The 13,632-nt window shown below is 36.8% G+C and overlaps 1 protein-coding gene across 1 annotated transcript in view; it reads left to right on the plus strand.

Moving 5' to 3' along the window:
• LOC131852477 (dynein axonemal heavy chain 3) overlaps positions 1-13,632 on the plus strand; it is a 73,039-nt gene that overhangs the window by 34,961 nt on the left and 24,446 nt on the right. Inside the window, exons 34-47 of the mRNA XM_059203142.1 lie at positions 573-787; positions 1,267-1,473; positions 1,981-2,052; positions 2,665-2,808; positions 3,246-3,431; positions 3,693-3,919; positions 4,689-4,869; positions 6,104-6,251; positions 7,863-7,951; positions 8,106-8,219; positions 9,470-9,595; positions 10,676-10,836; positions 11,356-11,499; positions 12,451-12,570. Of these exons, the coding sequence (XP_059059125.1) occupies positions 573-787; positions 1,267-1,473; positions 1,981-2,052; positions 2,665-2,808; positions 3,246-3,431; positions 3,693-3,919; positions 4,689-4,869; positions 6,104-6,251; positions 7,863-7,951; positions 8,106-8,219; positions 9,470-9,595; positions 10,676-10,836; positions 11,356-11,499; positions 12,451-12,570 (2,134 nt within the window). The remainder of the gene's footprint in view (positions 1-572; positions 788-1,266; positions 1,474-1,980; positions 2,053-2,664; positions 2,809-3,245; positions 3,432-3,692; positions 3,920-4,688; positions 4,870-6,103; positions 6,252-7,862; positions 7,952-8,105; positions 8,220-9,469; positions 9,596-10,675; positions 10,837-11,355; positions 11,500-12,450; positions 12,571-13,632) is intronic.

Here is a 13,632-nt window from a genome sequence, read left to right on the forward strand (position 1 = left end):
TACCGTAGCCTGTGGATGCCTGAAATACCCGTGTTGCCGACCTTTAAGAAACCTTAATATACCCTTCTTGAAAAACCTCATATTGTAGTCTCTTGAGAAAACCTCGGTAGATAGTTCATTCCACAGTTAGTACGCGGGAGGAAGCTCCTCTGAAACCTCACTGTCCGAGACCAAGTTCCAATTTCTACAGTATCCAAGAACATTTGAGTAAAACGAATACTTTCATATAATTTGCATCCCTATATGATAAATATTGCTGATCAATAATATTTCATGTAACATTATTTCTACTTCAACGGACCGGAAGACGCAGCGTGGGAAGGCCTCCAGCAAGGTGGACCGACGATCTGGTCAAGATCGCTGGAAGGCATTGGATGCGAGCAGCGCAGGACCGATCGTCGTGGAGATCTTTGTGGGAGGCCTATGTCCAGCAGTGGACGTCTTCCGGGCTGCGATGATGATGATGATGATTATTTCTACTGTACCAATATTTCGCAAATAAATTATTTAATTTCATTTCGATTCTAAAAATTGGATTTTTTTTCAATAGAATTCGAAAAATTTCTATTCAGGTGACAGTCGCAAACAATTCGACACGTTCTTCCGTAAGTTACTCGACGGGAACAACTCAGCGTACCCGAAACCGAAGTCGTTCAAGCTCACCAAGAACCAGCTGTTCCAGGATAAGGATACGGTGTTCGATTTCGTTTATGATAAGAGAAACAACGGCACCTGGATACCTTGGATGGAATTGGAGAAGGAAGTGCCGCTGCCTGCTAACGCTAAGGTATTCTTTGTCACGTCTGGTTATTATATTCTTTATTTATATTAATTTAGATAACTAAATACTGTTTATGTAACATCTCGTCCCGTGATCATCGGAAATAAAGCCGTTAGTCTGTGGACTAGCTTTGTTTCCGATGATCACGGGTACGATTCCTCGCACGGTACAAATATTTGTATTGACGAATATGATTGTGTGTATCTTTTATACACGACTCGATAGATAAGTCCAGATATAAAATGACCTCACTGTCGGCATTGTGGTGAAGCAATGTCCAAATTTTGCAGAAAATATTTAAAATGAAATGTATGTTTCAAGGTAGTTTAGTCAAGGTTTCTTAAGAGTCGGCAACGCGCACGTGACTTCGCTGGTTTTTCAAACGTCCATAGGCTAGGGTAAACGTTTAGCATCAGACGAGCCGTATGCTTAATTGCCACAAACATAGTATAAAAAAAAATTCTAAGCTGTTCCATTATTTCCAGGTAAACGACCTTATTATCCTGACAAACGAGAACGCATGCCTCCGCTTCTTTGTGGCGAAGATGGTGAAGTCCAAGATCCCCATCCTCCTGGTGGGTCCCACCGGCACCGGGAAGTCCTCGTTAGTGCTCAATTTCTTGCTGACACTGCCCAAGGATAAGTACATCACGAATAACATCAATTTCTCTGCCAGGACCACCGCTAACCAGGTGAAATATTTACTACACGTATATACATACTTTACTATTTGTTACCGGCCACTTCTACACATTACTATTTGAGATAATAGATAGTGTAAATGATCATATTCCTTCATATTAAATTCCATTAAAATCGGTTTAACCTATTAATTATGAAAAGATAACAGACAGGCTGATACATTTGGCATTACTAATTTTAGTGTATGGATTTTTTTAATGGATGAGGTAAAGTTGAAGTTAGATCAGTTAGCCCATCGTAACGAATACCTCATATGCTTGGATTTATCACGAAGGTTTCCAGACTTACCTAGCCTTAATTTATGATATTTTTGCCGTATCTTCTGCACTTGTTTGATAATACTTCCGTTTCAAATAACATCTTAAAACTAACTTATCTTTGAACTATTTTAAAAATTCGAACCTCACTCTCAGAGTTCCACTACCTCTTGCGAAACTCCTGCAACTTATATTGATTACCCTCCTCGCTGACGATGGTTTTAAATGTATTTTTTGCAGACCCAAGATATAATCATGTCTAAAGTTGATAAGAGAAGGAAAGGCGTCTTTGGACCGTCGATGGGAAAGAAGGTATCGAGCATCAATGACCATTCCTACCTTGATAATTTAGTTGGTTTCTGGATTAGGATTATGATACTTTTTCTTTTTTAAACAAAAGATAATGTCGCTAATATTCCTGAAATGCACCAATGACAATCTTTGCTTATATGCATGAAATGCACCAATGTTACATAATCATGTAATATCTGTAGAACCACTAATTCGTTGCCATTTCTAGGGACTAAGATGTTATGTCTCCATACTATGTAATTTCACTGGCTTCTCTCACCTTCGTACTGAAACTAAGCCAGGTACATGATGGCTGAAATAGGTGTTCTCACAAAAGACTTTGTACAAAGTGTACTTCGGTAGATTCAAGGTAGTAATAATGAATGAAAATAATAGAGGTGCTGGTAGAAACGTTTATTATAGCAGAGCGCAGTGACACAAGTAATATAAATCTAAATGTATAAAAAGAATCACTCATATTTTACATATGGATAAACGAATATAAAAAGTACCAGTGACTCTAATTGTAGGTCTAACAAAGGTTATAGAATATATTACGTTGCTATTTCTAAAAATTAATTCGTTATACCTTTTGCGTCGAAGAGGTTTTATGAGAATTATATGTTGTTGCAGTGTGTGCTGTTTGTGGATGACTTGAGCATGCCTCAGAAGGAGCAGTGGGGTGCGCAGCCTCCGCTGGAGCTGCTGCGGCAGTGGATCGACCACGGACACTGGTACGACCTCAAGGAGATGGTGCGCCAGGAAGTAGTCGATGTGGTATGTGGTATAACTATCTGTTTTCGGTTCAAAGTGCATTCCGAACCGGCGGCAGTTTCACTTTGACTTATGTGATGTATAGACTTGCATGAATAAAGATATATTCAATCAAAGTTTGGACTGGTGATCGTGTCTTAGTGTTGTGTTATATAAATTTAGTAAGGCGTCAATTTATAAGTAAATTAAAGCTGTTTCTAATCATTGTTAAACATTTGTAGGTACGTAGGTTAAATACAAATTATGCTTAAATTTTAAATATTTTTTTTAATTTGGTTAAGTTTTAAGGTGTGGAGACACAAATGAAACTGTTATATTATTATTTAGGTTTACTGTTTGTTTTGTGTATGCAAATAGAACTATGATGTCTACAGTTGATTATCCCATTTCAGAGTATATTCAGATTTGTTTTATGAAATAAAATTATAATTTTATTCAAGTTATTAGTGTCGGCGATGCTGCCTCCTGGCGGTGGTTCTAACGTGATCTCATCCCGGCTGACTCGTCACATGCTCCTCATCACGCTGGATTCCTTCGAAGACAACACACTGAACAAGATATTCGGCACCATCATGGACTGGCACTTCGCTAAGGGTTTTACTGATATCCTTATGAGACAGACCAAGGTATATTAGAATAGAATAGAAAATCATGAAGCACTTTTGAATAGTCATTACATTTTTTTAATCTACCGCTCGTTCGGAAAGCTGTCTCAACCCAAGAAGAACGAGCAATGAACTTGCATGTTGCTCTTTTAAATATTAGGTGCCTTTACATGATACGTTCTTTCACGCGCTATCAAGAACACGCGTAATCATAAGTGAATGCTAAATTAACATTTCACTCTCTACTCTGTTCTATTCTATTCTGTGATGAACTTGTCACAGGCGGTGGTGTCAGCTACAATGGAAGTGTACAAGACGGTTACCGTTCAATTCCTGCCAACACCAAGCAAGTGCCACTACCTGTTCAACTTGCGCGACTTCGCGAGGGTCATCAAGGGTATACTGCTGGTGCCGTCCACACACATGAAGGAGATGAACAAGCTGGTGGCTCTGTGGGTGCATGAAACATACAGGGTGTTCTACGATCGGCTTGTAGACGACGCTGACAGGTACAGTTAGGTTAATAAACATCATTAGTTTTATCAGCGATATCGTATATTTTTTAGAGATAATGTAATAAATATAATGAATTCAAGGAATATATAATTTGAATATTTTATACAATACTAGCTGAGCCCGCGGTTTCTCCTGCGTAAAATTTATAGCATATGCGTTATTTTGATATGTAAGCTATATTATTGGAAAGTTTCATCAGAAATATTTATGTTAATTTTGATCTTGTGATGGACCTTTGACGATGTGACATTTTCTTTTGCTATCATTGTCTCAACGACACGATTTATATTATTTATAAGTATACACACTACATTTGTCTTATATATATATAAAATCGTATAGCATGTTATCTTTAGGTGGGCAATGGTGTCTGAGATACAGGCTAGGCCAGCCCAAACTACTGCACGGACTTGATATTAAATAGTTTTAAGAACTATTGTATATATATGAATTAATATAGATATATAACCTTTGTTAAGTCCGTTTTGTATTTGTTTTTTTTTTTTCACAATAAAGTTATTATTATTATTATTAAAAAGTTTCATCAGAAATATTAGTAAGATGTTAATTTTGTATCCCTGTGATTTTTCTTTGATTTAGTCAAGTTTGATATTTTCTTTTGCTATAATGTCTACTTCCAAATCCGATACGAGTTTATATTATATGTATAATAAAAAAATACACAATACATCTTTAATAAAATAGACGTGTTCCTGTACTTCTGTATATCAGCGGCCTAACTGTACTTGGAACATTTTACAGACTCAAATTGTTCGACGTGGTGTACAAAGCGGTGTACGGCCACTTCCGCGTTCACATGGACCAGGTGATGACGGAACTCGGGTACGTTCCCGAGGGTGACAAGCTCGCCAACAAGCACGCCGCTAACATATTCTTCGGTAATTACATGGAGCCTGATGCAGATCCTAAGATATATGATCAGGTACCAAGATGTATATTATAGCTTAATTCGATTAATTTTATTGTATACTAGCTTAAATTCCACGCGGACGAAGTCGGGTGTACATCCGACTTCGTCCGCGTGGAATTTAACTATATTTTTCAAAAATAAAAAAATTTTTAGAAGTATAGATAGAAGTAGCGTAAGTTACTCCTTATTACATCAGCTACCTGCCAATAAAAGTCCCGTCAAAATCGGTCCAGCCATTTCAGAGATTAGCCGGAACAAACAGACCGACAGACAGACAGACAAAAATTGTAAGTGTTTTTTTTTGGTATATGTACCGTATTTATATTCATATGCATGTAGTAAAAAACGGTTATTTCCATATTACAAACAAACACTCGAATTTTATTTATCATCATCATCATCATCATCATCATCTGTTTCTTCCTTATCCCATTTATTTGGTGTCGGCGTAATATGTTTTTCGCTTCCATTCATCCCTGTTCGCAGTCATCGCGTTATTTACTTCCTTTCTTACCATATCATCTTTCACACAGTCCATCCATCTCTTTTTCGGCCTTCCTCTGCCCTTATAACCATCCACATTCATATGTAACACCTTTCTTAAAATATTATCCTCGTTCCTACGCATTACATGTCCATACCATGATAGACGATTACTCTTCAACCTCTCTGACACCGGTGCCACTTTCATTTTATTTATATGTATAGATTAATGTAATCATAATACGTAAAACAAACTTTGTTATTTAAAGTCATAGTCATTTACTCATAATACTGGCTTTTTACTAAAATTGGATTTAATTTCTACACACTTTTTTAATTTTACAATTACAGCGAAGTTGTCGCTTACATCTAGGTGCAGACTGGGCTCGTAGCATTTTTTTTTCGGACTACTCTAATGCTGTTGGCCGCAGCTGGCCTTTACAGCTTCACCGGACGATAGGGGGCGAGTGCACATGGCAGTCCAAACCCGCGGAAGGACTTATGGAGCGGCTGAAGGCCAACTCCCGCCTGACGGATACGACTTTAGTCTGAGGGCACCGCTGGGGGTTCGAACCTCAACACAGGCCGTCGTAATATCGATCCCCGTTTGAATTAGTCAGGGGATCGATCGAAGGGCTCGTGGTATCCGTTACGTACAAATTAACACCGCACGCATTTGTCTATACAAGCAATAGACAATTTTAAAACGATATTTTTTTAATTCGTATTATGAAACATGTCGCTTACAATATGTACTAATTAGGTGACGGACTTGGACGATATGGCGGTAAAGATGGAGTACTATTTGGAGGAGTACAACGTGGTGTCCTCATCACCGATGTCCTTGGTCATGTTCCGGTATGCTCTCGATCACATATCCAGGTGCACGCGTGTTTTACTGCAGGACAATGGTTAGTATATATTTTATCATAATATGCATACGTGAAGCAAATTTAGCACACCTATAATTTATACAGGATGCAGTCCTTTTTCAATGAATACAAACCAAATGAAATTAAAAATTATTTGTATATGTATTAATTTGACATTTATCAAGTTTTTTGTATTATCACTTTTCCCTATAGTCTATACTCATATGATACCGTCTATATAAATCCTAATATATTTTAAAATTATATATCATTACATAGTATAAAACAAAGTCGTTGTCGCTGTCTGTCCGTCCCTATGTATGCTTAAATCTTCAAAACCCCGCAACGGATTTTGAAGCGATTTATTATAACAGATAGAGTGATTCAAGAGGAAGGTTTATATATATAATACATGTGCACCCGTGAGAAGCCGGGCGAGTAGTTAGTATATTCTATAATATTTTATACAAATACATTAAAAAAATAAAACATTACACGCATTACCATTATATTACACGACTGATAACAAAACGTCATTGTCAATATTGTTAATAGATTGATCAATGTAATATAAAATATATTGTTTAAAAAAGCGAATAGGTATGTGAGTGACATACGTGTAAACTCGCGCGATAGAGTAAACATACAATATGATTATAAAACAATATCTCACGTCGCCTTTCCACGCCGGTCCAGATCGGGCGTGAAAGAACATGTCGTGTAAATGCAGCTATTGTAACGACATGTAGTTGGTTATTGTAAAATTGTAACAGTTTTCAAATATTCCGTATTTACGTTATTCATAGATAACGTTACAATATTTATAGTTTTGATTGTTACTTACCAAAAATCACAAAAGCCATTTAAAAGTATCTTGAATGTTTAAAATGTTTATATTGTGTGATAAATTTATATATATATATATATATATATAAAATTTTGTCAAAAAAATAAAATTAGGGGTGGACTACCCCTAACATTTAGGGGGATGAAAAATAGATGTTGGCCGATTCTCAGACCTACTCAATACGTTCACAAAATTTTATGAGAATCGGTCAAGCCGTTTCGGAGGAATATGGGAACGAAAAACGCGCTCCAGATCGCGCGTGAAAGAACATGTCGTGTAAATGCAGCTATTGTAACGACATGTAGTTGGTTATTGTAAAATTGTAACAGTTTTCGAATATTCTGTATTTACGTTATTCATAGATAACGTTACAATATTTATAGTTTAGATTGTTACTTACCAAAAATCACAAAAGCCATTTAAAAGTATCTTGAATGTTTAAAATGTTTATATTGTGTGATAAATTTATATATATAAATATAAAATTTGACTAAAAATAAAAAAAAAATTAGGGGTGGATTACCCTACCCTATTGGCCGATTCTCAGACCTACTCAATACACTCACAAAATTTCATGAGAATCGGTCAAGCCGTTTCGGAGGAGTATGGGAACGAAAACAGTGACACGAGAATTTTATATTATTATTTTATCTATGATTACATGAATTTTGATATCGTTCACGATTGTTAGCAATATTTATAAATATGTTTATGGTTCTAATAAAAAGAAATAAATATGTGTATGAAATTCCAATTGGAGTTCTCTTCTTTGTATTTCATCTTCTGATTTTTCATCTGTGCAGGTAATTTGCTACTGGTCGGTGTCGGCGGCAGCGGTAGAAGCAGTGCTGTAAAGCTGGCTGCCAGCATACTGGAGATGAATGTTATACAGGTGTACTATCATCATTATTATATAGTATAAAACAAAGTCCCTGTCGCTCTGTCTGTCCCTATGAATGTTTGTGCTGTACGAGGAATTGAACTCGCGACTGTAAAGCTGTGTATTGCCCCGGTGGCAGTTAAAGTAATATATAAATGTATTATAGATCGAGATATCCCGCGTGTACGGTCAGAACGAGTGGCGGGATGATATCAGGAAGATGCTGATGAAAGCCGGTATCGTAGGGAAACCCATCGTATTCCTCTTCGCTGACAATCAGGTGAAGTAATCATTTATGTTATACAGTGGACCCCCGGTAGTCCGACAATCATTTTGCAGGGCAGTGTCGGACTATCGAATTTGTCGGATTATAGGGTACTGCCTAAGACCCCTTATAGTCCGAATTTTTTTACAAAAGAGTACCTTGTAATCCGACAAATTATAGATCCAATGATGATTCCTTATATTATATACATACAGTGGACCCCCGGTAGTCCGACAAACGTTTTGCAGGGCAGTGTCGGACCATCGTATTTGTCGGATTATAGAGTGCTGCTTAAGGGTCTTCTGCTTATAGTCCGGAATTTTTTACAAAAGAGTATCTTGTAATCCGACAAATTACAGATCCAGTGATAAGATTCTATGTTATATATGTATGCATGTATATGCATTCTGAAGTATATTGTCAAAGTAATATTCAATAACAAATAATAGACAATGTCGGATTACAAGGGGGGCCGGATTAGACAGGGGCCGGATTACCGCGGGTCCACTGTACTAGCTGTACCCGCGACTTCTTCTGCGTGAAATTTAACTTTATTTTTCTAAAATTCAGCCTAAGTTACTCCTTATTATATCGGTTACCTGCAAAAAAAAGTTCCATCAAAATCGGTCCAGCCATTTTATAGATTAGCCGGAACCAACAAACAGACAAAAATTGTAAAAAATGGTACTTTGGTGTATGTACCCTATTTATGTTTATATGCATATATACATGTAGTAAAAAATGGTTATTTCAATATTAGATTCTATTTATATATTATATGTATATGACACTCTGAAGTATATTGTCAAAGTAATATTCAATAACAAATAATAGACAATTTTACAAGGGGGGCCTGATTTTTCCAATATTTTCGCGGGTCCACTATATGATGTACCCGCGACTTCTTCTGCGTGAAATTTAACTTTATTTTTCTAAAATTCAGCCTAAGTTACTCCTTATTATATCGGTTACCTGCAAAAAAAAGTTCCATCAATTATTATATTATCGCGATTTTTCCCCTGTTTTTCCAATATTTTTCAGGATGATGCTTAGCTTGTTTTCAAAGCTTAATGTTACATAGCTCAAAACCTTCCTCGACAAATGGATTATCCAACACAAAAATAATATTTCAATTCGAACCAGTAGCTCGACGGACGAATATGACGGATGAGCCAGCTCTCACTGCGATCGACCATATTTTAGGGAGCCCAATGACCCAAAGATCTTTGTTTTCCACAGATAATGTACGAGGGCATTTTCCACAGATAATGTACGAGGGCATGGTAGAAGACATAAACATGCTCCTAAACACTGGAGACATCCCAAACTTGTATGGAATGGATGAGAAGGTGGAGATTCTCGACAAGATGCAAGTAGCTGTCCGCGAGTCGGTAAGTAGTTTTTTTATAATTCCAATAGCAAATCAGCCGTAAGCGGTAACTATCAACTATAGCGTACGAATTGTTCGGATTAATACCAGCTGCTGAGTTTCACCATCGTACCTTCCGCCAGAAACTAAAATACCATCCTGATCATCTGGATGAATGGCGCTCCCCTATAGTGCGATTTACAAAGCTTATTCCTTTTTAAAAGGCTGGCAACGCACTTGCAATTCCCCTGGTGTTGTGGTGCTCATGGGCGGTAATCACTTACCATCAAGTATACCAGAAATGATATTCGATCCGTTACCATTCCAGAGGACTAAGAGACTATGCAAGATGCATAGTCTCTTAGTCCTCTGGAATCTGGAATCCTGAAATTCCCTGCTTAATCGTCCTAAACGTCATACATAGCAAGCTGCATGAAATTGGTGAAAATTAAGTACCTACGCTGAATTCTTTTTACAGTCTATCTCTTGTAACAAAATCATTTATTTGTGGCAAATCAATAATTTTCTCTCTCAGAAGGTCATCTCATCTCATCTCATACTCAGAACATCGACATTTTTGTTTTATTTGGAAATAGATTTTTGTTGTTAACCCTTTTGGGGTTAAATTAATTAATTAACGTTTAAATTAAGCTATTTTTTATTTTATTAATCGCTACTAACCCCCTTCAGTCACTTCTTCTTTCCTTTCAATGACAATTAAATGTATTTCCCCCAGAATGTTATGACGACTTTAGCTATTAGGTCTTTTTTGGATGATGGGCACAAAGAATAGAGTGGATCATCATTCATAATTTAAGAGCGACGTGACGCTTTCCACGATCTTCCATCATACTCTTTAAGCCTTGATACGACACGACTCCAATTCTGTCTTTCATTTGCTTGATGTAGCTGTATATTTCTCTCCCCTCTTTCCTTCTATCTTTCCCTCAATAATAACTTTCATAAGTTCATCGTGCCGCATCAAGTGTTCTAACATTTTTCCTCGTCTATTCCCTATAGTATTCAATATTTGCCTTTTTCGTTCACCCTGTGCAATATTTTTTATTGTGGTGAGTGGATGCTCACACATTTTTTTTATTAGGGCAAGAAAATAGAGACAACTCCACTAGCGATGTTCGGATACTACGTGGAGCGTGTGAAAGCCAACCTTCGCATCGTGATGGCCATGTCGCCCATTGGTGACTCGTTCAGGAACCGACTCAGAATGTTCCCTTCTCTTATCAACTGTTGTACGATAGATTGGTGAGTCCGCATTATTAAGTTATTAAAAATGTAAAGCTACAAAAAATATTTTTTATTCTTTATTTTTTTTTTGGAACAAACAGACAGACAGACAAAAATTCTAAAACATGTTATTTAGGTGTATGTACCGTATTTATATTCATATGCACGTAAAAAATGGTTATTTCTATATTACAAACAGACACTCCAATTTTATTTATCGTATAGATGTTGAAAAATATTTTTTGTCATAAATAACAAAATGTGACGATGACAATCCCATCGTTAATATCATAAATAACAAATTAAATAACAATCAATGTAATGTGCTGCCAGCCAGAACCATCATACCACCACCATAACTTGGCTGCATCCAAAGTTGGCTCTGCCAATATTCTATGGAACACAACTATTTAACTTCAGAACTTGAATGAAATAGATGCATCTTTTAGATGCACTGTAATTACGTTCCATCAAAATTAACAGATCTTTGCTACTAAATTATTTAAAATAGCAACACGCAAATAATATGATGTGCAGGTTCACAGCGTGGCCCCCGGAGGCTTTAGAGCGTGTTGCGTCGATGTTCATCTCCAGGATCGAGAGCGTCGACGAGGAGCTGTGCACCGCCTGCGTGGAGATGTGTCAGCTGTTCCACATGACTGTCGTACAGCTTAGCGACAGGTAGCTATATACGCACATATGCTATGCACAGCTATTTATTTATAAATAAACTAGCTGTCTCGGCAAACGTTGTTTTGCCATAAATTGAAGTACTAATATCGGTATTAAAGAATAGGGGTTGGTGGTGGAAGGGTGAAAATTTAGAGTTGTTATTTTGTAATTTTTAATGCCACATTATAAAAAGTTAAAAAAAATTTTGTCTAAAAAATAAAAAAAAATTTTAGGGGTGGACAACCCTTATCACTTAGGGGTATGAAAAATAGACAGTAGCCGATTCTCAGGCCTACTGAATATGCACATAAAATTTCATAAAAATCGATGGAGTATGGTAACTAACATTCTGACGATTCGAGATTTTATATAAGAAAGACTAGCTATTGCCCGCGGCTTCGCTCGCGTTAATTTATCGCCTTGGGGGTGGAATTTGTCAAAATCTTTCCTAGGGGATGCCTACGTCATAGTAGCTTTATGCATGCAAAGTCTCAGCCCGGTTTAAAATTGACAAAGTTTCATATAAACTTTCATCCCCTATTTTATCCCTTTGGGGGTAGAATTAATCAAATGCTTTCTTAGCGGATGCCTACGTCATAACATCTACCTGCATGCGAAATTTCAGCCCGATCCGTCCAGTGGTTTGGGCTGTGCGTTGATAGATCACTATGTCAGTCAACTTTGAGTTATATATATTTAGATAAAGAGTGAGTGCGTAGCGGTTTCAATGTTGATTTTCGCATGCCTAATCCTTGTTAATGTGTATTTCCTTAGAACAACATCTATTCTCTTGTGATGTGTCTGCGTTCCGAATGAGTGGTAGAATAAAAAAATGTGACTCCTCAAAAGTGCTTATATTAAGTTTATTTGACTAAAGATTATTTATATTCTATACTAAAATATGCATTTTATTTAAAAATACTAATATTTAAAATGTTAATAATTCAATTTATTCTATAGGTTTTATTCTGATCAAAAACGTAAGGTGTATGTAACACCGACCAGTTACCTCGAGTTGATCAAAGCATTCCAGATTCTGTACACCCTCAAGGTGGAGCAGATCACCAAAGCCAGGATCCGGTGAGTGGTTGTAGAGTAATAATAATAATAAGCCCAAGCTGAGCAGATCTTGTAGATATAACCCAGGACAATTCACACAGCGCCATCTAGTCCCAAGCTTAGCAAAGCTTATTGGTACTAGACAGCAGATATTTTTTTTGTAAACACGTATGTAATATTCATAGGAAATGCGCAATCCGATAACAACAGTCATAGTTATGAATACAAATGTATCGTGTGTGGAATTGAACCAGTGACGAGTAGGAGTAAGGTGGCTAAACTGCTAGACCACCGAGGTAGCTTTTTATATAACAATTAATATATATAGAATGCTAGCTGTGCGCGATTTCACCCGCGCGACATTTGTTAATCTGATGTATTAGCTTTATATAATATACTAGGTACTCGCCCCGGCTTCGCACGGGTGTACATGTATTATATATAAGTCTTCCTCTTGAATCACTCTATCTATTTAAAAAAACGCTTCAAAATCCGTCGCGTAGTTTTAAAGATTTAAGCATACATAGGATGGACAGACAGCGACAGCGACTTTGTTTCATACTATGTAATGATTATTGTAAAGTTATGAATATTCATTCAGTAGTCTTTGCCTGAAAGAGTAACAAACATCCATTCATCCATCCATACTCACAAACTTCCGCGTTTGTAATATCCCCCTCCGACCGATACCCCGTCCAATTCAAACGGGGATCGAAATTACGACGGCCTGAGCCGAGGTTCGAACCCCTAGTGGTGGTGGTATATAAAAAATATATGTATGGAACAGAGCTTATACAGCTCTGTTCCATATATTTTTTTTTTCTTTAAGATAATCAATTGTTAATATTATTCTTTTCAATATACCAATTATTAGTTGAGGGTCTATTTTATTTATATATTTATTGTTACCGACCCCCACACATACACCAAAATAACATGTTTTACAATATTTGTCTGTCTGTCTGTTTGTTCCGGCTAATCTCTGAAATGGCTGGACCAATTTTGACGGGACTTTTTGACAGGTAGCTGATGTAATTAGGAGTAACGTAGGCTACTATTAATTTTTAGGAAAATAAAGTTACC

This window comes from Achroia grisella, unplaced genomic scaffold, assembly GCF_030625045.1.
Source record: "Achroia grisella isolate CSIRO2021 unplaced genomic scaffold, CSIRO_AGI_Agris_v1 utg853, whole genome shotgun sequence".
Taxonomy (NCBI): domain Eukaryota; kingdom Metazoa; phylum Arthropoda; class Insecta; order Lepidoptera; family Pyralidae; genus Achroia; species Achroia grisella.